This window comes from Aptenodytes patagonicus, chromosome 4, assembly GCF_965638725.1.
Source record: "Aptenodytes patagonicus chromosome 4, bAptPat1.pri.cur, whole genome shotgun sequence".
NCBI classification, from domain to species: Eukaryota; Metazoa; Chordata; class Aves; order Sphenisciformes; family Spheniscidae; genus Aptenodytes; species Aptenodytes patagonicus.
The window spans coordinates 72,655,855-72,682,943 of NC_134952.1; the positions used below are offsets into that span (position 1 = coordinate 72,655,855).

General features: G+C 40.6%; 1 protein-coding gene across 4 annotated transcripts in view; it reads left to right on the top strand.

Annotated features, from left to right (window-relative positions):
- The first annotated feature begins 2,959 nt into the window (after positions 1–2,959).
- SLC7A11 (solute carrier family 7 member 11) overlaps positions 2,960–27,089 on the top strand; it is an 82,520-nt gene continuing 58,390 nt past the window's right edge. For 2 of the 4 annotated variants that reach the window (XM_076337215.1, XM_076337217.1), the window contains exon 1: positions 25,897–26,405. In XM_076337215.1, the coding sequence (XP_076193330.1) occupies positions 26,129–26,405 (277 nt within the window). In that variant the 5' untranslated portion in view covers positions 25,897–26,128. Of the gene's footprint in view, positions 3,012–25,318; positions 25,365–25,896; positions 26,406–27,089 lie in introns of those variants that run through there. The other 2 variants (XM_076337216.1, XM_076337220.1) reach the window with 2 other exon arrangements.

The following is a 27,089-nucleotide window of genomic DNA, read 5'->3' on the forward strand; positions in this document are numbered from 1 at the left end:
AAGAGGAAATCTGACCTTTTTCTAAGACAAAATATTGAGTGTCCCAATGGACTGTGATTGACAATGCCGTATCAGGAGTAGTACTGCTATAAGGAATGTTTTTACAAGCTCACAGTTTGCAGGCAATGAAAGACAGATAAAAGAGAAGTGATTCAGGTACTTAACTGTAGTAGACACTTATACCTGCTGATACGGTACCTCTGTATGGTTGGCAGATGTGAAACAGGATCTATGGGATACGTGTGCCCAGCTGGAACATCAGCTGAGGCAGGAAGATACCTGAAAGCATTGCCAATGGACTAGACGTCAGTGTCTAGACACGTGAATTCCTCTTAACAGGTGAAAATTTAACAGTGACCTCCTGGCCCTTCTTCTGCTTTACTAAGCTCCTTAGTATGACAGGTTCTGATCTCCTCTTCCCTTACTGGCAGAGTAGTACTTTACGTCTGCTAGTCCTTGTTTTAAAAAGTCAGCAAGGCCAAATTTGGGCATAACATTTTGGCTATCACCATTATAAGGGAAGAATAGCTGGGTTGACACATTTTAACTGTAGCATAATTCATACTCAGAACTCATAATTTCTGTAATAAATAGAAGATTTTCATGTTCTATTTGTTTTCAGTTCACAAAGAGGGGCTATATGCTCTTTAAATTGTTCTGTGGCTTTTCTTAAGATGAGTGTAAGTGAATAAATAGGAAGACATCACAGTAGGGTTTCCAGAAGTTGTTTAAACAAGCGCCTCTTTGGTTCCATGGTATATCAAATCTGCCTTATACAATGACAGCTGCTACAGCTGATAAAAATGTAAAAGCTATGGTACAGACGAAAGGCCATCAGTTACCTTAGTGCCTATACAATAGTTAACTACTGACCAAGAACTACCGTCTACGCCACAGAGGGGTCGTAGTTTTTTAAGTGCATGGCCAACACAATCATTTACGCCTTTGTGTAGTCAAAGGAAATAATTCCATTTTATTTTCAGAGAAAACATGTAAATTTATGCCTATTTTCAAATTAATTATTTTATGTTGAAATAAGAACAGCAAACATATTGCTTCCCTAGATACAACATCATTTTCCCCCTTAGGACAAGACAAATGTACAGAAGTGAATGGGAGATGTGAGCTGCTAATGTGTCATTTCATTTCCAGCAATACCTTAAAGGATAAGGATTTAGTTTTGCAAGACTCTGTAAAGCTGGGTAAAATTTTCCAGTGAAAATGGGGGAAAGAGTGGAATCTGTGACATAAATAATTCCTGGTTTTGGACAAACTCTTATTGTTAGGACTCCTGTAAGGCACAATGTGGCCTAAAGTTGTCATGCAGGAAAGTTAGATGTGCGAGAGCCTCATGAAAATACAGTTAGAAATGCAATTCCAGACCTAGTAAGGAAAGGCAGAACTACTCAGGTAAGAGAATACTACTTGGAATAATACCTCAATAATTCTGCTAGCTGATTAGTGTGCATTTATTGCCAATTGTTGTTGTGCTGCTTTGCCCTGCTCCCCCGCCCCCCCCCATCCCCGAACCTTCTTTGTACTTCCCAGTTTTTCTTTTTAATTAGTTCTCTTCTTTGGTCCTAACATGTAGGAGAATTAAACAAAGCTCTTCAGGCTGCTAGTAAGATCAAAATCTGTAAAACGAAATGGAAGATGGAAACAAAACTTTGTTTGAACATTAAACAAAGAAAAATAATTATGATGAAGATCATAAGAATGAGTCTTCAATTCCCTCAGCAGTCTGGCCACGAAACTTTAAAAAGGAAAAAAAAAAATCCACCCTAGCATCTCTCATTTTAATTAAATTGTGTCATTTTTAAGTGCTGCCATAAATTTTACCACCAGGTTTATAAATCCTGACTTTGGGCCTAAGTCTGATTTCAGATCAGGAGGTGCTATGTCCACACAGGTTTCTATGGATTTACTTCACAATAACTTTGATGTAGGAAAGGACTTTTGCCTCTTGTGTAGACCAAAACAAATATAATACAAAGAAAGCAGTAGTTGAAAGGAAGCAGCTGCAGAACAACAGAGTATCAGTGAGCCTGGATTTTAGGTGCTACAATTAAGCTTTTTCACTTTATGTACCTTTCTTTAGTGTGTCTATGGTGATGTTTAGCTGCTAGATAGGAGGGGATGTGTAGACATGAATAATCTGTGAAGCCCACTGGAACTGGGATGTGCTAGGAGCTCATAAGCTCTTCTGCCTGGAGCCCAAGAAAAGCTATTTGTAAAATAATTTGTAAAATTGCCTAAGATTGGCAATATTAAGAAAAACATACAGTAAAATTTGATGCAAGTTATCCTATTGGGAATTTTTCTTCTTTTATTGAAAAAATTTGAACTTAGAAAGAGAAAAGTTGTCCCCAGGAGAGTCTGAAGATGATAAAGTCATTCCTTCAAGTGTTTACGGTGTCTTCTGAGAGGAAAACCTCATATTGGTGTGTTTGTTTTAACTTACTGAGTCTCCACAGCATATGGAAAGACTGAGCTATGCAAAGTTAACGTTGACCACCCCTGAAATGCAATAGTCTCTTAAGAGAGTGTGCGACTGCATTGGCAAGTTTCACAGAGGAAATGGAGAAGGTAGGAAGGGAGGGGAGCAGGGGGCCCGCAGGAGCTGCCGGTCGTTGAACCGCAATTACCTGAGTAGAAATTTAATTAGGGTGTTGTCACTGACACAGTTGATTTTATAAAATCGCTACCTGATCCTTATTGATCCTAACTGGACTCTGAATTTATTGTTCCTTTGAAAGACCAGCTATTTTATGTAATGCCTGTGATGGGCTTTTTGGAATAATCCTAGGTGGTGGCTTTGGGATGGGGAAATGCTCCTAAAGCATATGAGGATCTTGGATCGTATTAAGAGTTTTCTCTCTTAATAAGACACTGTTTTTTCTCTTATTTTCATGGTAGAAAACTGCCTCTGTGATAGTGAAGAGATGTTGGTAACTCTACAACAGGTTGGTGGAATGCAGGAAGGTTATCTCTTGGCTCACCACATCCCTCAGGTATGCAGGCAGTATTTTTTCAAAAATTGCTCTTGTGCTGCAATCAGCATGTTTGCGACCTTGCAAAATGAAAGAAGGCATACATACTTGTTCATCTTCGACAGGCTTTCATTTTTGTGGTAAGAACAGCAGTCTTGCTGCGTCCAAATTACCATCTCTGGGCACCAGGAAAACTCTAGGGGATTCACCTGTTACATCAATCCTTCAATGAATATACATGGAGGTTGCTTTTTTCCTGCAGGTATGAGACTAGCACATCCATTTAGACCGGTGAGAGACCTTTGTTTCAGGAAAATTCTTATTCTCCACAGGGATTTTGTTATATTTATGCAGTAATTTTTACTCACATAAAGCTACATTTAGTTTTATGCTTTTTTTATTTTTGTCTTCTATTATAAGCCTGCTAATAGAAACATCAGACCTGTACAGCCTCCTCTATTTTTGTGCATTTGGGAATAATTGGAATTTTTCCGTCTTTCTCTGTTGGATTTTTACATCTTTCCCTTGTATCAGTGCTGAAAAAGCATGTTATAACTGAGGTGCAACTGCAGACTTGGGTAATGACTTAATACCCACCCTCATCTCCTGTTATATTACCAGAAGAAAAATTTAATTGGACTATAATATCATGTTGGAAACTTATCTGTGGGATTAAAGGGAGACCAGACATATTTTGGCTAGCGTGTGACTTTCAGAGATACTTCACATATTGCAGAAAGTTATTAACAGGTTATAGCAGCTATGGAATGTATTTTAAAGTAAAGCTAACTGTATAATTATTTGGCTTTGATGAAGCTGCTGCTGGTGTCAACTGTCCAGCACTAATCTCAACACTACATTGAAGCAGAATGTAGATGGCTTTACAGTTTTCTGTTGTCCTACAGCTAGAAGTACTAGTGCCAGTATTGCCTGATATCACTGTTAACACAAAAAATCACTGCCTGCCATTGTAAAAATAATAATAATAATAATAATTTTAAAAAAAAGTGCAGCCAAGCATATTAGAGACTTCATTGTCAAAAGCTATCCACAGGACACAAGATTAGAAGGTACTTACTGCCATGTCCTCATCACAAAGGTTGTGCTTTAGCAGTTTCCTATTCAGCAAAAACCCTAGCATTGGCATCCCCTGCTATAGCAGCAATGTGACTGCATAGTTTAGCCTTTTGCTCTGGTCATTCATATGTGGCTAAAGATTCCCTTGCATGATGGATTTTTCCATATCTTTTCTTACTGTATTTATTACAATTTTAGAGTTGCTGAATGCTTTGACCTCAGTTGCAGCCTAAGCTGATCCTCTTTCTTTGCATTCTGTTCTGATATTATTTTATTCTTCTTTTGGCATACTACTGGGTTTGGGGAGACAATTTTAAGTACCAAAAGATCAAGAGCTGGGAATGTGACCGTGACAATTAAATGTTCTTAAAATTTCCTCCTGCTATGCTGTAAATTTTTTTCTATGAAAAAGAAAATATTAATCTTAACGTGAAGTGGAGGTAAGACTAAAAAAACCACATACAGTATTGTTTAATTACCTATAAAGATGATGAATAATTCTGTAATATCTTCATTTTGATTTTAAGTATGCTTGAGTGTGTGATGGACAAAGAAGTGCTAACAGCAAAGTCAGAACAGGTAGAAATGCTTCCTCATGGACCTCAAATCTTTTTGACCTGACATTCATGACATGCAGTGATATGCAATTTCCAGAAAGGAGACCTGAGTATGAGGCAGCTGTCAGGGCAGAGTGAGGAATGCAGGCATGTATTGTGTTATGCTCCAACCTCATAAAATGTCTGTCTCCCACACTTACTCATATAGAGAGTTTTCAGCAGAGGAACACTACAGAAGCTATGTGTTGAACTGTAGACTTTAAATGGAAGACGTTGTCTGCTGGCCTGCTTTATGTGTTGTTGTGACTTTAAACACAGGAAGAACCAAGCTTTAAGCAGAACTATTCTGCAAAGTAATTTTGTAAAAACCTGAGGAATAAGGTGCTAGAGTTAGCTCAGCTTCTGTTAGGTATTTGGAGTCATGCATGCTGTCTTTAGGGGAAAATGAAACAGAAGTCCATTTGTAACATAAAATCCTGCTAGTCCTGCACAAGTGACACAACTCAGGAAGATGGGCTGTGTTGTATGGTCAAAATGGTCAACAGGTTTGTTTAACGAAGTGCTCCTTGCTGTCCACGTACCACTGTTGTCTCAGATCCTATGTGTACTCATGTAACTCCTCCGAAGTCAGTGATGTTTGCATTGACTTCCGATGTAATTGGTGGCACGCTCTGAGGGCAACAGGCTGGTGAGAGCAGAGCTGTTGAAAGAAACAGAGACAAGGACTGTTAGCAAAGCTGGGAGCTGGGCAATGTGTGATTGTGTATACAAGATCAAAACATCAGATGTAGAGTAGAAATGGAGCTCCAGGTCTTCATAAAGCTGCAAATGGTATTTTTGGAGGTGTTCAGGAAGGATATTCTAAAGCATATTATTGAATATTCTTCCTCTGACGTCTTTTATGCATTGAGTAGAAGTCCCCACTATTGCTCTTCCTCAGTAACTGCGTAATTTTTCTCATTTATTTTGTTCTGTGATGTTGCAACTGTAGTAATTCATAAGACATCTCTGTTCACAGGTGACCTTTGCTTAGACTCAGTTTTGTTTGGCACTGTATTGCCCCATACTTTAGTATTACTATGACTTTAGAATTTTTTTTCTCAGAATTCTTACTACTTCTGTGCCATCAGCAATTTTCCCATTTTACCCCATTTCCCGCCTCGCCAATAAACACAGCAAAGAGCATTAGTGTTATTAAAATTCCATTGAGTGTATTGTAACTCAATGATGTTCTGCCTTAAAAAGCACTCTTTTTCCATTTTTAATCCATAACAGAACTTTCCTTTTATTTTTCGTAATTACTGAACTTACTTTATTGCACTGAATGCAAAAAATCTATAAAAATCTTTTTGAAACTATGAATCTGAATCTACCTTCCAGCTTCTGTTTCTATTTTAGGAATTTCTTGCAGTTGTCTAGAGGAGGAGAACAAATCTCATGCTCAGAAATTTCTCATGAAAATTCTCATGTAGGCATTTTCATGTTGTCTACAGGTCAAATGGTTGTCATCCTACTAATCTTAAGTAGTGTAGAGTTGTGTGTTTATATATACATATATATTCTATATAAAGTATGAAGAATTGGAAGTTTTGGTAGAATTCTGTGCACGTGGGTTCATACTCTAAAAACAAAACACAGAGGAGACTAACTGCAACAAATATATTATCTCACCATCTACCCACAGGGGTAAAAACCCTGCAGTTTTCTGATACATTACAGTGTTTCTCACTGTCACCTCTTGTTTTTCTGAATACATCTATGCACTATTGAGAAATTCGTTAGAAAGCTGGGCTGTTTTTCAAAGCTAGCTGCTCCCTTGCTTGACTGGGGCAGAGGCATGCAGCAGTAAGTTGTTTCTTCTGTGATTCCTTTTATGTTCCCAGGATCTGCTAGTCCCAAGAATGAGCAAATTGCGCCTAGCCATGCTTATATGGTTAATGATATATTTTTTGCCATCCAAGGGCAGCTTCTTGCATTTTTATGCCTTAAACAAGATTTTCTGCCAAATTTTGTCCATCACTATGTCATAATAACACATAGTGTTGCTTTTGTGTAGCTAGAGAGAAGCTTGCCGTAGATTGGATCTAACATAATAATGTCTTGACATAGACGAGAGTACACACAATTACTTCAACTGATAGTTAATGTCCATGGGAAAAGCTTTTCCTAGAGAGATGGAGCTTAAAAATAACCAGTGACCTCTGACTTTCCATCTGGCTGCACTTGGTTTAAAGCTGGGCTGTGTAATGCTAGATAAGCAGAGGAACTACACCACCTTTTGTTGTGAGAGCCTTTCATGGCCCAGAAGGATTATATGGATGTGTCTGAAAAGCAGAGGAGCTCAGGGACAGGTCAGAAAGACAAGCACAGGAGGGGGAAATGATGCAATTTTTTCAAGTTCCTCTTTTCCCTGTAATAGGCGTGCCCTCCAAACCCTCTTTTCCACTTTTCCTAGTGTTTTTTCCTCAGTTACCAACATTTTCTCTGCCCAAAGATATGTCCATGCCAGTATATTTGGCAGACTACTGGCTTTACTTTAACGCTAGGTATTGTTACGTGGATGGGTGGTCCTGTTTCTTGTTTTTGTTATGCCGCCATTGTCTGACCCTGGAGCGTTGTAAAGGGACCTTGTAGCAGATATACTCCGCTGTATGTTTACCTCACCTATATGACTCTTTTTACCCTCCTTGAGTGTTATGGGGTAGTTCATCTGGTAAAAAACTCATTCTGCTGCCTCCTCTTCTGAAGGAGCTTGCAATTTATCCCTCGTGTTGATGCACATACACACACGTCTTAAACGGGTTGGTAGGCAATCATTATCTTGAAGTGGCAGGCAGTAATTGCTGTATTAAAATTCTATGTAGCTTATTTGCCGTGCAGGATTGCAGCAGAATTGTATGTACCTCACTAGCAAGTTGATTAGAGATGCCTTAGGCATCATCTTTTCCAATTTTTAAAAAATTAATCACACATAGTTTTCATATTAACTTAGAACAGGGCAGGGGGTGAAAACGAGACAGTCCTTGCAGCACGCTCTGCATGTTCTGTGTCTTTTTATGAGCCCAGTCTAACCTCTGTCTGCCTCCGATGACCCATACCTGAAAGAAGAAAAGGAGAAGTATTGTAATGAATCCGCCTTCTCCAGGCAGGGTTTCTACTCCTTATAGAAAAGATGCAAATGAAAGAAAACTGTTGGAGTTGCTGAGCATTCATGCTGACCTTGCCAGCACTGGAATGGCTATGGTAACATATGTTAGCATATGTCACGATGTTAACATGCTGAAGGTGGAGACACTGTCTAGCAGAGGTGCAGAGTATTTGCATAGTACAAAAAATGACAAATGACATAACCTAAGCCCGCAAAACTACTTAGCTGTTAGTGAATCTGTTTCTACACCAGGGATTTTGCTATCTTTATTTGGGTTGACAAAGTGATTTATTCTCCTCTCCGCTGCCAATGGGTGTAGTTGTAATGGCAAACCTTGTTGTATAGACAAGTGTCCTCTCAAAAGAATAGGAATGCCTCTCAAAAGTAGAGGAATTACAGCAGTCTAAAGAGCTGCTTTTGCACATCTAACAACATTTAGGGGAAGAGACAGAGGCTAACACGGGCTTTAGTAGTCACCCATCTTTACACAGCTGATTGCAACAATTGTAGTGAAGCAGTGGTGATCTTGCTCAGCTTCCCATGTTATGAGGAAGTCTTTGGTTCTTGTCCATCAGTAGAGCTGGACGAGGAAGCATGGTGTACCATGTGGCTTTATTTTCCGTAGCATTGGGTCCAGCTGGGTTTCGAGAACTGACCGAGTCTTGTTGATGTGTTTATAGTACAGATGGGAGAGATGCCTGCCATGTCAATGAACCGGTGTGGATGGACAGTGGCACCAGAGTAGCCACAGCAGCGTGAATACTGGGGGTGAGAAGATGCCTGTGTGTGCCCGTGTACAGAGTGGTCTGAGGAATTTCTGTCGTGTAGGTTGGTTTACATTTGTAAATTAAAGACCCAATCCCTGCCTTAAATGGTTTGCAGCCTAAATCCTACTGAAATACATGGGACTACTTAGCAGATTAAAGTTAAGCATAGGAGTCACTGGGTAGGCAGTGGGACTTGTGATGTTAGCTGTGAATACAAGAAAGGGGAAGTGGCAGGTGGTGAAAACAGAAGACCCAGGATCCTCCCGTGGTCCACTGTCATTTGGAGGTTATAAATTGTTTTCCTCATTTTAAAAGCAAAGTGAAAAATTCCCTCTTGCTTGTTACTCACGTGAGGGAAGTTTTGAGAAAATTACCAAAATTTTACATTATAAAACCTGACATGTACTCTAAAATAAGCCCATTTTGCTGTTTATAATTCAGTAATCTGTAACGATTTTCACAGCAAACAGTGATGCCACAAGCACAAGATTATGATGAAAGTTATGAAAAAAGCAATAGAAGCAAATTACATATTAATAATGGGTATATGGAACCCAACAGACAGAGGAGGGTGGACTGCTTTCTGTTTAAAACAAAACAAATTGCTTGATAGCCATGTAAAAATAAAATGATCAGTACCATCAGCGTCTCTGCAGTTACATGCTGAGATTAGTCAGTGATTATTTCATTGGATGAGGTTCTGGAATAAGTGTAGTTAAATCACATAGACTTGGCCATGCATTTCTTTCTGCACTGCTGTGCAAAAAGTAAATGTCACAATTGCTTCCCTTTGTCTTTCATGCAGCTTGTGTAGTATGATAAATAAATTTACTGTGTTCCTGATTACTACTGCCAGCTGGTAGAGTCACTTTTGCAGCGGAGGTGGTTTATATTATAAGGTTCAGCATTTTCTTGATGGTTCATGACAGAGGCTGTCGTGCAGCCAACACACATTTCTTTGAACAACCGGATGCAAGAAGCTGCTTATGGACCTTCATCCCTGTCTCCTCCCAAAAGAACATGAAGCTGAATTTTTCTTCCTTTTGATTTGGTTTCTCTGTTTTTCGCATGTAACCTACATACTGGGAGTAACAGTAGAGTTACCAATTTCAGTGTACAAACAGTATTTGCTTCAAAATGAGGATCTGCCAAACTTACTTTAATCCATGAAATCTGTCTGAATGCTTTTTTTTTTTTTTTTTTTTAATTTGCTCTTGGATATATATTGAAAAAGTTCATGGCTGATAATCTGCTGAAGTGGTGCTTTTTATGTCTAGAAAACTCTTAAGCAGGAGTTTAAGATCTCTGTGAGAACTGAAGAGCATTCAAATAATTAATGCCTTAAACACAGCAAACGGGTATCTCTTGAAGGGTATTACATGCTCTTTAAGGTCTGAAACATAGATAGACTCCGGTGTAAGGTAATTGAATGAAGAATATATGAATTATAAGAAATGAAACAACTACGGTGGAAAAAATCCTGCTTATTTTATTCTGACATCCAAATTGCCCCATTTTTGGAGCCATATCTGAGAGCAGAGTTGGCCCAAATCAAGTTCACTCGCAAAAGAGCATGAGAGGAAGATATTGCACTAAAGCATTAGTCCGTTGGTTTATAAGTATAGTGAGATCAGTCTCTCACTGTACTAATGTACCACTTCTTCCTATCTACAGCTCAGATTGGCTCAGCCAACCTTGTACTTCGAGAGAGTTTTACTAAAATAAGTGAAATACTACTTGTTTGAGGTTTTTCTGGGGGAATTAGTTTGAAATATTTAAGCACTATGAAGGTTTCTGACCTAAATGAACAGTGTAAGAGACCCAGGGGTCTCCTTTACCTTTGGCTTTTTCTCCACCTGGAGAAAACTTAATGTAATAGTTACAATGTGCTATAATCTGTCTCTCAGAGGTCCCATTCAGAAATTTATCTTCCTCATCTTTGGCATTTAAATCTGACCACTACTTCCTGAGGAATTTTAAAAGGGAAATGTTGAGATGTTCATAGTTTAAGTGCATACAGATGTCAAATTGCTTTGTGAATGATATTGAACAATGTTAATGGAAAAAAAAATCCTATGATAGAAATTAGTGAAGATCAAGATTTGTTGGGTTTTTTTTTCTTTTTTCAAATATTTCCTTAAAGTTGTTGAAAAATACATCTTAGAAAACTTCCCTCTAAACTGAAAGCAAGGAATTTAAAGAGCACAGTGGGTTGATTTGGGTTTTTTTTTTAATATGAGTGGATGGTCTAAAACAAAAGAAAAAATTTCAAGCAAAAATAAAGAAAACATCTTTTTTTCTCCAGAGTTGAAGTATGTCTGAAAAGGGCTTATGCAAATTCACGGTGGAGATGTGTTCTGGCAATTAAAATAGTGATAATTCAAATGCAACTTTTGTGTTAAGAAATCTTGGAACTGCAGCTGTAGTCAACTTTTTGTGGCCTGCAGGCGGATGGCGTTTGTTGGGGAACCCAATTTGTCTAGGCCTTGAAGAACTGCTGTGGTGGTGGCATTGAGCTGGTATACAGCAGTTAATGAGGTAACCAGAAATGACTTATTTGTTGTAAAAATAAATGTTCCTAGAAGAGAAAGGTGAACGATACTGGCTCAGCATTAACCACAGACCTCTGGTCTTGCTTTTTTTCACTAGAAAAAAACCCTTTGTATTTTTTCTTTCCCTTAACTTGTAGTTGAGAGTGCACCAAGGGAACACATCAGGTTATCATGGAAAGGCTTCAACATAAGAAGTATACAACTAATTGATTAAACTATTGAAACCTGAAAAAATGGTGAGACCTGTTAGTTATAATGTTTGTTTCTCCAATTTTCTTGCCATACTCAGCCAGCCTACTGTGTGTGAATAGTGATTCTAGAACTGGGCCAAACTGTGACATCATTAACGTTTTGGAGATGTAGATGAAGGTGAAAGCTGGCCAGCTGACAGGACAAGGCTGCACAATGTCCAAAAGCAGCGGTGCTGTGTTCTGCCTTGGTGGAGGTGTCACTCTGAAGGCTGCCTTTTAGTGTGATTCACCCAAAGCATTTCTATTTTATTTCTGTCTGCAATGCTTTGGATGCTAACCCAAAGGTGTTTTTCTGACTGAACAGGTTTTGTTGATATACACACTGGGGACAGGAGAGAATGCAGAGATAAGCATGCAACAACTGAATTGCGTAAATGAACAGTTGTGACCCTGAGTTGTTCCAGTGGTTCTGTGATTTAATATTCTCTGCTTCAAGTGAGATTTACTATGCAGTCTACATCCTCAGAGTCTGTAGCATAGAATTTCGTTGTGCTAGATGCATCTATTAAATGACTTCCAGCTTCCTTTATGCGTTATTCCAAAAGGGGGAAAATAGGAGGCAAAAAAAAAAAACAAACGGTTTTATTGCAGGATAGAAAGAAAGGAGGATTATAAAAATAGAAAGAAAGAAACTGGCATTTGCTAGTTGGCTGTTCATGTTAATCCTCTTTAACACACACGTGACTTCAGTTGGAAAACCTCTCACATTTTTCAATCTGTTGTGGAGCAGCGAGCTTAGTGACAGCCAGAAGAACCTCTAAAAATCTCTAAGCAGTTTCTAGCCCCTCTCAGTGTCAGTCTCTGAATCTGTAGGCTGGCACTGCTCAGAGACCTAGGACCAAATGATAAATACTAACACTGCTTCCCTATATTTCAAGTAGTCTGTTGTACCATGACTAGTGGTTCAAAATGATATGTCAGAAATTGATGTGTGGATTTCAATGCCATTTTTGAAAAGAGACTGTATTGGGTTTGCATGGCAAAGTTTTGGTAGCGGGGGGGCTACAGGGGTGGCTTCTGTGAGAAGTTGCTAGAAACTTCCCCTGTGTCTGACAGAGCCAGTGCCAGCTGGCTCCAAGATGGACCTGCTGCTGGCCAAGGCCAAGCCCATCAGCGACGGTGGTAGCACCTCTGGGATGACATATTTAAGAAGGGGAAAAAAACCTGCAGAAATTGCAGCGGGAGAGAGGAGTGAGAATATGCAAGAGAAACAACTCTGCAGACACCAAGGTCAGTGAAGAAGGAGGGGGAGGAGGTGCTCCAGGCGCCGGAGCAGAGATTCCCCTGCAGCCCATGGTGAAGACCATGGTGAGGCAGGCTGTCCCCCTGCAGCCCATGGAGGTTAATGGTGGAGCAGATATCCACCTGCAGCCCGTGGAGGACCCCACGCCAGAGCAGGTGGATGCCCGAAGGAGACTGTGACCCCGTGGGAAGCCTGTGCTGGATCAGGCTCCTGACAGGACCTGTGGACCCATGGAGAGAGAGGAGCCCACGCTGGAGCAGGTTTGCTGGCAGGACTTGTGACCCCATGGGGGACCCACGCTGGAGCAGTCTGTTCCCGAAGGACTGCACCCCGTGGAAGGGACCCACACTGGAGCAGTTCATGAAGAACTGCAGCCCATGGGAAGGACTCACATTGGAGAAGCTCGTGGAGGACTGTCTCCTGTGGGAGGGACCCCACGCTGGAGCAGGGGAAGAGTGTGAGGAGTCCTCCCCCTGAGGGGGAAGGAGCAGCAGAAACAACATGTGATGAACTGACCACAACCCTGATTCCCCATCCCACTGTGCTGATGCAGGGGAGGAGGTAGAGAAATTCGGGAGTGAAGTTAGGCCCAGGAAGAAGGGAGAGATGGGGGGAAGGTGTTTTTAAGATTTGTTTTTATTTCTCGTTACCCTACTCTGATTTTGACTGGTAATAAATTAAACTAATTTCCCCACGTCCGATCTGTTTTGCCCATGAGGGTAATCGGTGAGTGATCTCTCCCTGTCCTTACCTCGACCCACGAGCCTCTCGTTATATTTTCTCTCCCCTGTCCAGCTGAGGAGGGGAGTGATAGAGCAGCTTTGGTGGGCACCTGGTGTCCAGCCAGGGCCAACCCACCACAGAGACTTAAACAGAATTTTTATTTTCAAAGTGGAATTTAATAATTTGTAGCATGTGCCATAAAAAACACACCCTGGAATTCCCTGATTTCAGTTGTAGAAATATTTCAGAGGAGCTACTACAAGTCCTGAAAGGACAAAGCAGAGCATAATTATGAAGGCTCTCCCTCTTGAATGACCATAGAGGTAATAAATAAATAAAAAAAAGATGTAGTACAATAGATCATTTTGTCTCTTGTATTGTCAAAGTTGGAGGAGGTTCATACATCGTCATTTGCAGTACTTATCCAGATTAATTTTACATGTCTCAAGGAGCTGGATTTTACTAGCATAGATGCCCAGAGCTACAGACATGGGGTTATTTCAGTTGTTTTTTCTTTACGGGGAGGTATCTTAAATGGATTATCAGGAAATATGGGCTGACTGAGAACACTTTCACAAATACTTATGGCTCATATGGCCTGACAGTATGGAGAAACTGTATGACAATGGTTTTAAGCCTTAAAATAAAACTTTTACTTTTGACAATTGAGAAGAAAGACCAAAAAGCTAGAAAAGAAAGAAAATGGTCAGACTTGGTTTTTTTTTCGTCATTAATTTTTCTGTATTCTCTAAGCATAAGAACTGAAAAGAACAGCTGACTGCCTGAAATGCTACTGTATGCTGAGCTTGAGTGGAGTTTATTTTTCTCTCTTTGGTGGTATCATACTGTCTTTATTTTGCCTAAATTTTTAACACAGTGATACTGATGAACTTTACTGATTATTCCTTTCATATTGTAAGAAATAAGATATGTAACTGTCTGGGAACACCAAACAAGTCATTTAGCTATTCACAGATCTCATCAGTTATGAGAGTTTGAATTTTGCTGTGTATAAATGGTATATAGCTTGGTTGCAAATAAGCACTGTAAACCTATAGAAACTGAATGAAGGGTGAAACATGGAGAATATATCTGAAAAGATCTATTTTGCATGATGATTGTGGGATGAGATGTCATGAATATGTAAGAGGATATATTTTGTCATACGAAGGTATTATCCTTAAATCAAATTTTGATTAATTGATGCTGACAGGCTCTTCTTCCTACTTGATTTCCAGGTCCTAGCTAGTGTTAATGAGTGCAATGGCAATTTTAATACTGTGTTTTATAAATATAAGTGTGTCAGTTATGGTTTCATGCGCAGCTTCTTTGTTAACTCAAAAGGTCATCTGTAAAATTCACATGTGCATGTAAATTTAAAAGAAATTTATTTTTTCCTTGTAAAATGATGCAGTGAGAGTGATTAAAAAGCATCCTGGAAAGTGAGACATCATAAACAGAGGGAAAGCCCTTTGGGAATGTGACCCCAAGAAGTCTGGGAACCTGGTCCACAAATCCTACTGCCACTAAAATTCTGATGGCAGGTAGTAAAACTCAGTGCAAATGTTGAATTGTATTTTAAATGATTTTTTTTAAATGAAGTAACAGTAAAGCAGTGTATGACTGCACTTAGATAAACCTTCCACCAGGTGATATTTGAAAGATAAAACTTATAAAGGGACAATATATGAAAGGAAGCAGCCAGGCAGGCTGAGGGAGCGGCCATCAATTTGTGCACACAACTGCATTTTCACCATAATTAGCTGTCTAATTGAGCATTATAATTTAACTGATGCATTTAAACATGTAATTTATTTGAATGCACACTGCTTGTAATCTGTTTATAATGTTTTGCTCTTCAGGATGGTGTCAGGCTCTAGAAGATGAAAATATCCTTCTTATGAACAGAAAAAGAATCAAAAAGAATATATTGAGGAGCCCTGAATGCAAGTAAATTTCTGTAATTTCAAATCAGAAGAGGAGTATGGAAGCAGAAAAGCCATGCAGATAAAGTTAAGTACTGAGCCTAACTGTAAGCAGCATCTTAATTTTAAATACCAGAGATGATGTACTGCACTTCATGTTATCAGGTTATCGTGCAAAGCTGACTAGTTTAGCTGGCAGCTAGGTGGGAAGGAGATTTTGGTAATCGAGAGGTTTAAACTGCGCATCTGTCTTGTCTGGAGGAAAGAAGTGTCCCTTTCTCAACGTGATAGATATTGCCAATAGGTCAATGTTTATGCAGGAGCAGATTCTGAACCTGAAGTTGATAGGCTACGCTACAAGGTGATCACTGAAATAGAGGGGTTTTTTTGACTTCTGCACTGATCATGCCGGAGTGGTGCTGGTGCCTGCCTGCCATTTTGGCTGCTGTTTCTGTCTTGCAGTCCTTATAGCAATGCCTCAGGTATGGCTGCCTCTTTTCATACCTGAACAGGGACAAGGGCATATAATTCCTAGGCTCTGTTAAAATACACAAAGAGAGTAGCCTGTCAATTGGTTGCAGAGAAAGGAACCAAAAGTCCCTTCATTCACGCTTGCATACTCCCTGGTGTGCCGAAATGTTCACTCTCTGGGTGATAGCTAAGCACCTGGATATTTATTTTCAAGGGAATAAACAAACCGATGCATATTTGGTTTTGTTCCAGAATTTTTTTTACTTTCAGGCTTTATTTGCTGAACAAAATAGTTGCAGGTTTCCTTTTAACCCAGGAAACTTTTGTACTGTTACACCTCATTATATATTTTGTGGTGCTGAGTTCTGAATCTGCTGCTTCAATTACAGAAACTGCCAACAGACATATGAATATCGAGAATATAGAGGCTGAAGCATTCCTGCTTTTTAGCTTTGGAATTACTTTTGCATACTCTGACAATTTCCCCTTATAAACTAAGTTGGTGATAGCTACGGTTAGGGAATGCAAGAAAACAAATGCAAAATTTTACTGCCGAAATAGAGGAGAAAACAACTTTTTCAAACCAGAGGTTGGCACAATTTCTGGCTTTTCTCCCCACTTTTCTCTCTGCTCTCCGCCCTCCCAAGTCAGTAATTATCGGAAGTGGAGAAGAGGAAGTAAATGCAAGGCCACGCGAGAGGAAATAAAAATGTACGGGTCTTTTACCCCAAGGAGTTGCAGCTTTCTTTCTGACAAGACATACTGTGATTTCATGTCATTTGAGTTTATTATGCTCAGCGTAGCATAAGAGGTGATGGAAGAAGTTCTGCCCCCGCTGTATGTGAGGTGAGGAGTTTTAGCTTCAGTCTTTAGCCTAAGTGATTGAAAATTGCATTTGTATCGTTTGTTTAAATCAAAAGAAAATGTACTGACTAAGCAGATGATACATTGGACTGCGTGGAGTGGGAAGATTACTTCGTTTTCATTAAACAAGATGAATTCACTTATTAGGAGATCCTGAAGCTTCTAGAGCTGGATTTTGTATATCTGTATAGATAAGGCTGGGGTGGGATAAGCTCACAAGATAAAATTAAAACAAGGTATGTAAAAAGCTCTCCCAAATCTTGTAGAGACTCGTCTGTCACTGTGGCTCCACTGTGTTGGTGTATAGGTTCCCAAATACATGGTTGCATGTGCGTGCCATGCAGAAGACGAGGAAAGGCAACTCTTCCAGGAAAACTGGACTTTGTACCCTTCATTGGGAGATGAAGGGAGAGTTAGGAAAAAGGACAGTGGCTCAGAGCATTGTTTCTCATTTCCAGTTCTCTGACAGAGTAATTGTCAGGAGGTTGAATTTCTATTTTGTTGCCCAGTGTGTTCAGAATAGCTTTTGTCAGGAGAAGCAATATTAGAAATACAATGCAAAATACATTCTATAAAATAAAATTCTTTACTGCTTTCACCTTTCAGTCCTTTGCACTGTGCTTCATGGTGATATCCTTCATTCTGTGAAGATTAGCAAGGCTGTCCGTGCAAAGAGGAGAGCCCATCAAAAAACTTTCTACTCTGGATACAGTATCTGTTGGCATTTTTTGGTTTTTTGACTGTTAGTGCCTCTTCTGTTCTTCCGTGATGATAAAGGAGCAATGAAGCCTTTCCCATCTGGAAGGGGGGGACCAGTGTAAGGGGAGAATGAGTGGAATTACTCCCAAATTACCCGTAATAGAGTAGTTCCTATTTTAATGATATTGCTCGTTCTTGCTGTGTTGTCTAGAGAAAAACAGAAATTCCTGTCTTTGTACCCTCAGTCGAGTTGACTTTGCACTGGAGGGGTGCAGATGTGGCAGCCCCCAGACTAGCTTAAGAAATGGCACCAATGCCAAAAGGCAATCTAGTAACTGCTGTTTCCTCGCTGAGGTTTCTGCTTGGTTGTGCACTAGTGTGGACACACAAGGCTGGCTCAGCTGGCTGGTCGATTCCTCCTCCAATGTGCAAGGCTGGCATAGCCTGAGGGGCAGGCAGGATAATAAAAACTCTGGATTAAACTGCTTTGCTTGGTGCAGGCTTGCCTGAGCTATCTGGGATAATGATGGGTAGCTGGATCAAAGAGTGAATTCTACATTATTCATGGAGATTCACTTGAGACTTGGGCATTCATTGCCCCCTGGAAAGGGGCATGGAAAAATATGGAAAAATAAGAGGAAATTCTGAATTGCTCCTACTTTAACTCTGAATTTAGAGAGTGTGCTTTAAGTGGGAGAAAAGGTGAGAAATAAAGATGAAAAATGAAAATAAAGCAGCAACTAATGGCAAGATATCCCTCATGTACCAAACTCACTACTGTCATGTCTGAGGAGGTGCCTTTAAATCAATGTTGTTTTCAGAAGACCGAATTGGGATATTTTCCCTAGTTTCTCTGAAAGGGTTTAATAAATTGAAGTTAATTAATTATTAATAAAAAATATACCTAGATGATTAGCATGATCTCTCTGCTTAGACTATACTTCTGTCCAAATAAACATTTATTCCACTTTTTTTGTTTAAATTAAGAAAAAATAAAAGCCTGCATTGTGTAACCTGAATAGAAATTGATACAAGAGCAGGTCAAATTTCCCCCGACTTAAATTTCTGTGGTACTTTGACCTATTCTCTGGTAAGTGTTCACATGATTTACTGTGCAGCATCCTTCTGTACTCCCTCTTTGAGCCTTCTGTATGCAGAAGGAGTACCTTTTACAGGGAGGTATTTTGCTACTTGAAAATGACCATTGTTAACTTCATGTACTGTTTTTACCCAAGTACAATTTGTACTTTGACTCCTAAAGCTGATGGGGTACCCTGTAATGGAGATATCTATATGCTCGGGATTGCATACTTAAGGGGAAGGTCCCTTCTGTGTGTGACAGGTTATGCAGTGGGCAGGATTTGCTTTTGCTATAGATGGCTGACTATGTACATTTTCTACTCTATGTATTGGCTCCAAATTTCAGCAGTGTATGTGTGAGAGAGGAGTGGGAGTCTTTCGTCCCACTGAACCCCTCTCTGCCACCCTCCCTACAGTGAGGGGCCTGGACCCTCTGGAAAACTGTGAACAATACTGATTATATCAATTTATTTTAAGGCAGGAGTCCTCAAAGTGTGCTCTTATAGAGTCCTCTCAACTCTCCTCCTTGAAGTGCAAGCAAGGTACTAACAAAGAAGAATAAAACACTGTAGTTACTGTCCGTTTTGTTGTAAAAGAGCCTATGATAGAAGTGGAGGCATTTGGTAGAAGAGCTTTCTCTCTTAATTTTCGGACTAGATTAAATGTGGGAGGGACGGAAAAAGGCTAGAATTGGTGCATTATGCACAGAGGGAGTTGAGCTGTTGGCTGTTTGTAAGCTTATATGTGAAGCATGAATTTGAAATGTACTTAGAAATCCATGTCACTACTTTTTGTTGTCCTGGAGACTTGACTTCTGAGGCTCTGGATAACCTGTACCTCCCTGCAAATGTGGTGAGGGGGAAGAGGGCAGATTTCTGACATGGTGGCTCTTTTGCACAAAATTTTAAAGTCTAGAGTAGACGAGACAGAGATACCCTCATCACGCACTGCACGTGTCTGCTGTACATTGGCTTCATAATCTTCTTACTAAATGTCACAAAATATGATAAAATTACTACGCTTGAATAGACAGTCTCTCTGAAGAATGTATTGTGAATGTGGAAAAGAGGAACTTCACTTTCGAGGAAGAAACAGAGGCTGACCTTAGCACTAGGATGCTCCTCTCTATTGAAATGTGGGTATAATATATGGAGCTGCACTAGTACAAACTGCTGAAGTGCCTTGGCGGTGCTCCAAACGACTGCCCTTTCTGATGGAGTTTTTAATACTTCAAGAAGAAATAGTATGTGCATTTAGGTGCCAATAAAATGATTCCCTGTAGGATCCATAGGCTGCATTTCAATGCTAAATTATGATGACAGTGTGAATGATTGACCGCCAATCACTAGTGAAGCATTTCTGCACACACGTGCTTTTGCTTTTCTGCAGTTTAATCCCTTCTTGTGGTAAACTCAGTCATCGCTTCAACCCTTAATTGAGATGCTTCTGTCCGTCTCTCTCAATGCACACGTTGTGCCATTGCTGCTGATGCTAAAGAAGCCCTAACCACCTGGCAGTTTATTGACTGGAGCCTGACCTTATTGCATTCATGACCTGCAAGAGGCCGCAGCCAAGGCTTGTTTGGTCTCCAGGCAAAAAGCTACATTAAATGAACCAAAAGAGAAATCCATAGATGCAACTATTGCTGCATCTGGCAATTGAGAGAGGAATGAGAAGGGAACTAAAAATCCCATTACAATTATTCTTGGGTAAGAGCGTAGTTTTCTGTTTCAGAAAAATCAAATAACTTTGAATGTATGCTCCATCTAGTCTAAGTTGTATGCAACGGGGGGGGGAGTGAGCTTGCTAAACCTGACAGGAAAGAAGGGTGACCTTCTGTTAAGGGTGAGAATAAGGAACTGGAGTTCAGATTAAGACAAGTGATCTGAAAGATTTCCCCACAGAGTGGTCAGTAAATTAAAACCTTGCTTAAGTTCTTGAAATTCCCCTTTCCAAGATTTTGGATAGATTATTTTGGTAACAGAATTCAGTGGCTGAATCTGTCTGTCACATGTGTGAATTGGCATAAGTATCATTAACCCTTTTAAAAAAAGGAAGGTTTGATTCATAGTGGAAAAACATGATTCACATAAAGTACAGCGCCTGACCAAATAGAGGAGTGAAGCAAATGCCCTGGGATCCTGTTTCATGTATACATAATACTGTATAAATTGTATGAAAAATACAATAAAAGTGAATAGGGAGTAATTAAATAGTCAAGCCTAAATTTGATAATCTAGGCAGCTGTTGTATGATTTCTTCACATTATAAGCTTTTTATCTAGTGTGAAGAATTCTTGTCAGGAAAATGGAGAAATGAGCTAGGAAAGAAAAGGTTCTGCATGCTAATTCGGTCTCTATCTTGATTTTTTTTAGAAATCCTATTTTTTTTCAGAAGTGCTGATTAATTCTGTTCACATGCCCAGCCTAGCCTGAGACAGCTCAAGTAAAATCCTGACTCCCTGAAGCCGACAGCAATCTTGCCATTGTGCCAGGTATCTGGCACATGCAGTTTTGACGGAAATTTACCCTGAGGTCTTGATATCTTGAAAGCTGTGGCGTATCTCAATGTTTGCATCCAAAAGCTGAGGAACAATAACATAGTGACTCTGAAAATTGTTGTCTCATTCTGCTGATGAGAAATGCAAACACAGAAGTCTCAAGAATAATATTTATGTACAGCATTGCTTAGGTTATAATTGCATATCCTGAATATGAAAAATGAGATGGTATGAAACACAATCATGTTTTCACATACACAGGCCTTCAGTAAGAATTGGCTTTCTTTCATGTGGAGCTTTCTTGCTTGGTTCCAGGCGCTAATGATTCTTGTCCGCTTAAAAAAAAATATATTAAAATGTCAAACCGTTCAGCTGAAATCATCATGCCTTTTGAAATAAAGCTTTAATAGTGAGAAAAATAGGAGGGATTTCTGAAATCCCTTTTTTTTTTTTCTTTTCCAGCTGAAAATTGACTGGCAGCTATCAGCAAATTGGAGACAGGGAAACTTTCAGAAGTATTTGCCTTCTAAACTGCTATCGTTGTCTGCAGTCTTCTTGGAACCAGATTTCTATTTGCTGACTGCATAGGCATTTTGTTGGAAGCTTTTTACTGAAAATACAAGAAATAACATTTGAATTGCTTTTGGATTTCTTATAGGATTTTGTCTTATTTTTAAAGACTCTGAGCTGTATGTGTATTTTACTCCTTCTCATTTTTTTTTTCTTCTAAATATCTTCTTTGTAACCAGCACAAAGTGGGATGCAAAATAATTAAGCAAGTAATTTGTGAGTCTCTGACTACAAAATAACACTCCCCCCCAACATTCTCAGTAATTCCATTTTTAACTAAAGCTTTGACCTATAGTAGAGACAATAACAAATTGTTTTAGTCTTCTCACAGTTCTATGTTTGCATTATAACTTAAAAACCTGTCCCAATCTACTGAGATTTTTGTATACTTCATGATGATACTATTCTTGCTTAATTCCCAATGACACATTGCTTACAGATTATTTCCCCCCCCCCCCCAACGCTAGTTAAACTATTTCTCAACACTACAAAAGGAGCAGAAAATCCCCAGTCAAAACTTTTCAATGCTAGAATCTCTACGTGAAACAAATACTGGTAGGTATTTTGCCCTCCTTTGACATTTGAAACCAGACTACCGCCTTCCTACAGGGCTGTTTTCCGAGGCTCACAAACAGCTTGGCATTATACAGAGAAGACTCAGCTCGGTTTTCTAAACAACTTTTTTCATGCCATGCCACCCACACAAAAGAGTTTGGGGCTTTCCTCATCTCTTCAGTCTTGATATACTTCCTTTTTTATTCCCGTGTCTCCAGTCAGTGTGGCAATGTGTGGCCTGGAGGCTTGGCTTGTGACTCTCTGGATTTGCTCGATGCAATAAGCTGATACACAAATGCCTGGAGGGATTGTCAAGGTATGCTTGCTACACCTAGAAATTAAGGAGTTTTTGTGGGCTTGACAAGTGGAAACTCAAGTCCAGGCTTGAACTTTAGGTCCTTCACTCACTTTGCTCTGTGTGTGTGTTGTAGCATTCCCATAAAGGGGAATGCTCTGTGTGTGTGTGCGTGTTATAGCATTCCCCAGGGGAAATTTCAAAATTGTAGCTTCTTTGGAATCAGAGATACAGCTGCATCCAGGTATTTGGCACAAGCTCTACTGGTGTGAAAAATGGGGGTGCCCCCATATCAGGCATGTTCAGCCTGTGAAACACTGTAGTATCATTATTCCCCGTGATTTGCTGGAGTAGTGCGGTGCAGCTGACAGAAAGGTTATGTTATACACGCCGTGAAAGGTCCCAGCAGCGCAGCCGGTCCTGGTTGCCAGAGCCCACCGATGGCAGCAGGCAACCAGCACGGGGAGCTGACTCCTTCGGCGTGATTTAGTTCTTTGCAGGGTGTAGGCGTAAGAAGGCTCGCGGGCTCGGCCGGTAAGGATTTCTCTTTGAAACAGACAGTGGATAGGTAGTTCAGGGCTGATGGTGAGATTCAAAAGGAAACCATTTCACAGTGATGATCTTGGTTATGCTTTAAAATGTTTGTTCAGGAGAAAAAGTCTATGAATTTGAAAAAAAAACCAAAACAACAAACCAACCAGAGAGAAACAATAAAAGGCTGTGCACAATGCCAGCTGCCATTAGAGGTTGAAGGTTTATTTTCAGAGCATCGTTTTTAGAAACATTGCTTCAAATAATTTCATTGGTCTGAAGAAAATTGCACCTTTTACCTTTTTGTTCTGTTTTCAGAGTGGATTTTTATGGAAGAACAGGGCTGTTCTGAGTGTTGGACAGGTTAAGCCCTGCGCTTTCAGAAGAGCTCTCTGAAAAGACACTGAGCATTGTGTGTTGCGGTTGCATAGTGATACCACGGTCCTTGCTCTGTGATGAATAATTCAAATGAAAGTGGCTGGTGGGCTACAAATAATCGGAACAGATTTTGTGAGTATACTGTATAATGGGGGGCAGCAGGCAGTAATGGGCCTTTTCCAGTTTCGTGCCCTCCTCAGGACTGGGCTCAGGGGATGGAGAATTCTCATGAAATTTCCGGAATATAACAAATAATGCCCCAACACCAAATAAGTATTCCCTATCCTGGATGGAACTGATAATTGGAAGTGAGGCTTGAACTCAAAGGAGAAAAAGTGCTTCTATTTTTTTTGTTTATTTTTAGTGGATAGCATTGAGAAGCAGTGTACACAACAGTACTCACTGGGAAGGCTACAAATACCGTGATCGCTAGCAAGCTGCCAGTATTTAGGAAAAAGAGTTTTCTGTATCCAGCCTTCCTTAGTTCCCACCTTAGAAATTTCATTGGGAATTTCACGTGGTCCTAAGCTTTGCATGCATGTTATCCCTATATCACAGAAGAAGCAAGCACCCGTTTTCCTGTGTGGGAGAGCGTTAATAGCTATGTCCAACAGGCAAACATGCATTCTTCTGGCTAGTATTCAAATGAAATTTGAAAGCCATTATACTGTCCAGTGTTTTTACTGACTAGCTGATGCAGACAGCTGGATTGCTGGGAGCTACCTCGGGATCGTCTAGCAGGTTACTGAGCTTTTGGTTTGATCTTGGAACCATCTTTCTGTGTAAATAAAGGGTAAGCATTAGTTAAGAATGATTACCTTAAAGTATTAGATGTTTTAAGATGTCATGTGTTTCTTCATTAAACAGCCTTTGAAAATTAAAATAAAGGTCATCAGCCCAACCCAGTTCTGTGGTTAATGCTTTTTCCTGGTTTGATTTGATCTAGTTACTTACTTCAGGCATTTATAATCTTATTGGGGGGCAGCCTATGAAATGTACATCAGGGGAAAACAATTCTGCATAGCACACCACCTACTCGTGGCTTCGCATGTAACTGGTGCCGTGAAAATCGGCTTGGTTTGGACTGTGTGGTGACCAGAGGAGGTCCTGCCCGCAGTCGGTCTGTGCAGTCGCCTATGGCACGCACTGGAGGGGCAATCGCTTCCCCGAGAGGTCGGGCACACGGTGCAGTGACAACAGGAGTGTGAGCTGTACAGAGAAGTGGGGAATCAGCTGCTGCACACGTCAGCAGATGGAGGGAGAAGCAGGATGTGTTCAGAAAATGCTGAACAGAAAATACATACTACCAGTATGCAGTCAAAAGCTACAATCACTTTGGTTTTTACCTGTGTGCATTTAAACCAGATAAGCTTTTTTTATGCCTTCTTTTATCTCAGTGCAAATTATTACAGGTGAGTTATAACTGAAAATATGAGGCTTTAAAAACACTGAAGTTTTACAGCTGCAGTGTGTTGATACTCCAGGATCTCCTCTTTCTCACATAAATTTGAAAGCACAGTAGTGCTCTGAGCTCAGTCTCTGCTTTTCAAATGATAAAATGTTTTAACGGCTATCTTTTTTTTCCCCTCAATCCTAGGTCCTAATTAAGCAGTAACTGTAAGAGCAGTAACTGCAGTAATCACTTCTCTTTGCACTGATCTAATCTGAAGCCACGAGCAGCTGCAATAGTTACGCTACGAAGGATTTTTCCCCTTCGGTATATATTGCACAGGCTGTCCCTTGATGAGGTTGCAAGTGCTTGAAGGCTATTGATTTTTGCTCTGTTTTATGAGAATGCTTCTCTCTTTAACAGTTTGATTTCTCAGGTTTGAATTTGAATCATCAGGTCGTGAAACAAAGGTATTTATGCATCTGATTACCTGTTTATCTGGTCAGGGAAGCCCTACGATAGCGCAAAAACCCCTTTCTGATTCCTGAGCCGCTGGAGATCCCGTGCTCTGGGGTGTTGTCCTCCTCCTGCCAGATCATACACGTGAGGTGGCTGTAAACGTTAATAGTATTTCTTAAGGGGAAGTGCCGTTGCGGCGTTGATTGCTGACATCCCAGAAACACACTGCATGTATGAAAATGACTGTACTGTGGAAATAACCCCCGGGTTTTCATTAGGCTGATTTGGGCGTGTTGCTAGGCAACTCGGGCTAACAAGGGGGTTGTATGTGTTCTTTAGGTAAGTACAGGTCCCTGTAGAGATTTCCAGGTAAGTAACATAGACGTGAGAGAGGCTGATCAACTGCGACACCAGAAGTTAAGCCCCGCAAACTTAACTTTCGTTAAGAGGAGTTTTTTGAGAAAGAAATTGGATTAGACCCAGGGATGACGTATCCTGTTTGATTTCTTTTCCCCTTGCGCTCTGACGAGCTTTGTGTTTAGGCAGGCTTTTGTTTCTGGCTCCGAGTTGCTTTAAAAAAATTTGGGAGTGTGTCTTGGGGTGTCGAGGGTGATGTGCTTAGCTTGATTGGCTCGGTTTGCTTGTGAGTGCTTTGTTCTTCCCACTACCCTCAGGTCAGTTGTGCAACATGCCCCTACCGTTTAAAAAGAAAAAAAAAAAAAAGAGAAATGCTGAGTAATGCCAGAGGTTTCTCAGATGGCTGATGCAAACCTGGAGAATTTGCATCATCATTCAGCTGGAGTAACTTGGTATGACAAGAGCTTAAATACAAGTCCACGCGGAAGCTGAGCTGGTTTCCAATGATAGGACGGTACCAGCTCGCAGTGTGAAAGCGCGGGTGTTCCTGAGCAGTGCTCAGATCGCAGTAAAGGCTCGAGTACACTTTAGGAGCTTGCTACCTGTGCGTAGGAGCAGCTGGAAAGATAAGGGAGGGCAGAGGAAGAGACTAAGTAGTTGGCTACACAGAGAGGAAAAAACCCTTCAGTTTCTGCTGCAAACTTTTTTGCCTGTGCTTGCTGTCGGTGTGCTGGTGGCACTGTAGCATGTTTAGGAAAGCTGCTGTAACCACGGTCTCTAATGGAAGCTACTTGCAGGGGCAAGCTAATGGCAGGTTGCCCTCTATGGACAGCGGACAGCCAGCCCAGGAGGGAAAGGTTGTGCTGAAGAAGAAAGTGACACTTTTGAGGGGGATATCCATCATAATTGGCACTATCATTGGAGCTGGCATCTTCATCTCTCCCAAAGGCATCCTGAAGAACACGGGCAGCGTGGGCATGTCCTTGACTGTCTGGACAGTGTGTGGTATCCTCTCGCTCTTCGGTAAGTCCCTTAAAAGTTTCTAATTGGCCCAGAGGGGCGGCAGGTGGATTATTGCTGCTATTTGTCTGATTTTGCCATTGGATAGCAAGGCACAGCGTGGAGCTTGAGGACCAATAGGGCTACAGAAGGCTTTTGCTGCGTGATAGGTTGCGTGGAGGGCGCAGAGGTATGCGACCCCTGTCCCCCCGGCGCCTGGTCGGTAAAGATTGGAAGTGTAAATTACTGTTTTTTATGGGTCCCTGAAGGAACAGGAAAAGTAAATGTCCACTTTATGCCATACAATGTGCTGTATGTATAATGTTTTTCTTCTGGCTGTAAGAGGTAGTTTACGGTTTGCTTGTAAGGCCCCCGGCAGCTGGGGATGCAGGTCACTCCGCTGGAACACTGGTGAAATGTTTAGACAGCTCGACTTAGTTCCCTAGAGGCTAGAGCAAGGTCTGAGAGGAATAATTCCCACTGGACCCAAGCTGTATTGGCACGAAAGGGAGCAAAATAATAACACTGATAACCCCTCTCCCCAGTCTTGTATTACTGCTCTTTGCTTCATTCCTCGCTCACGATGTTGCTTTGAAAGATTGTGCTGCAAAAAACAGTGTGGTGGAAACAAATTTGTAATGCGAGTTTTATTGCTGGCCTGCCTATTGTGACAGTTTTTACTGATTTTGTCTATTTTTGAAGAGTATT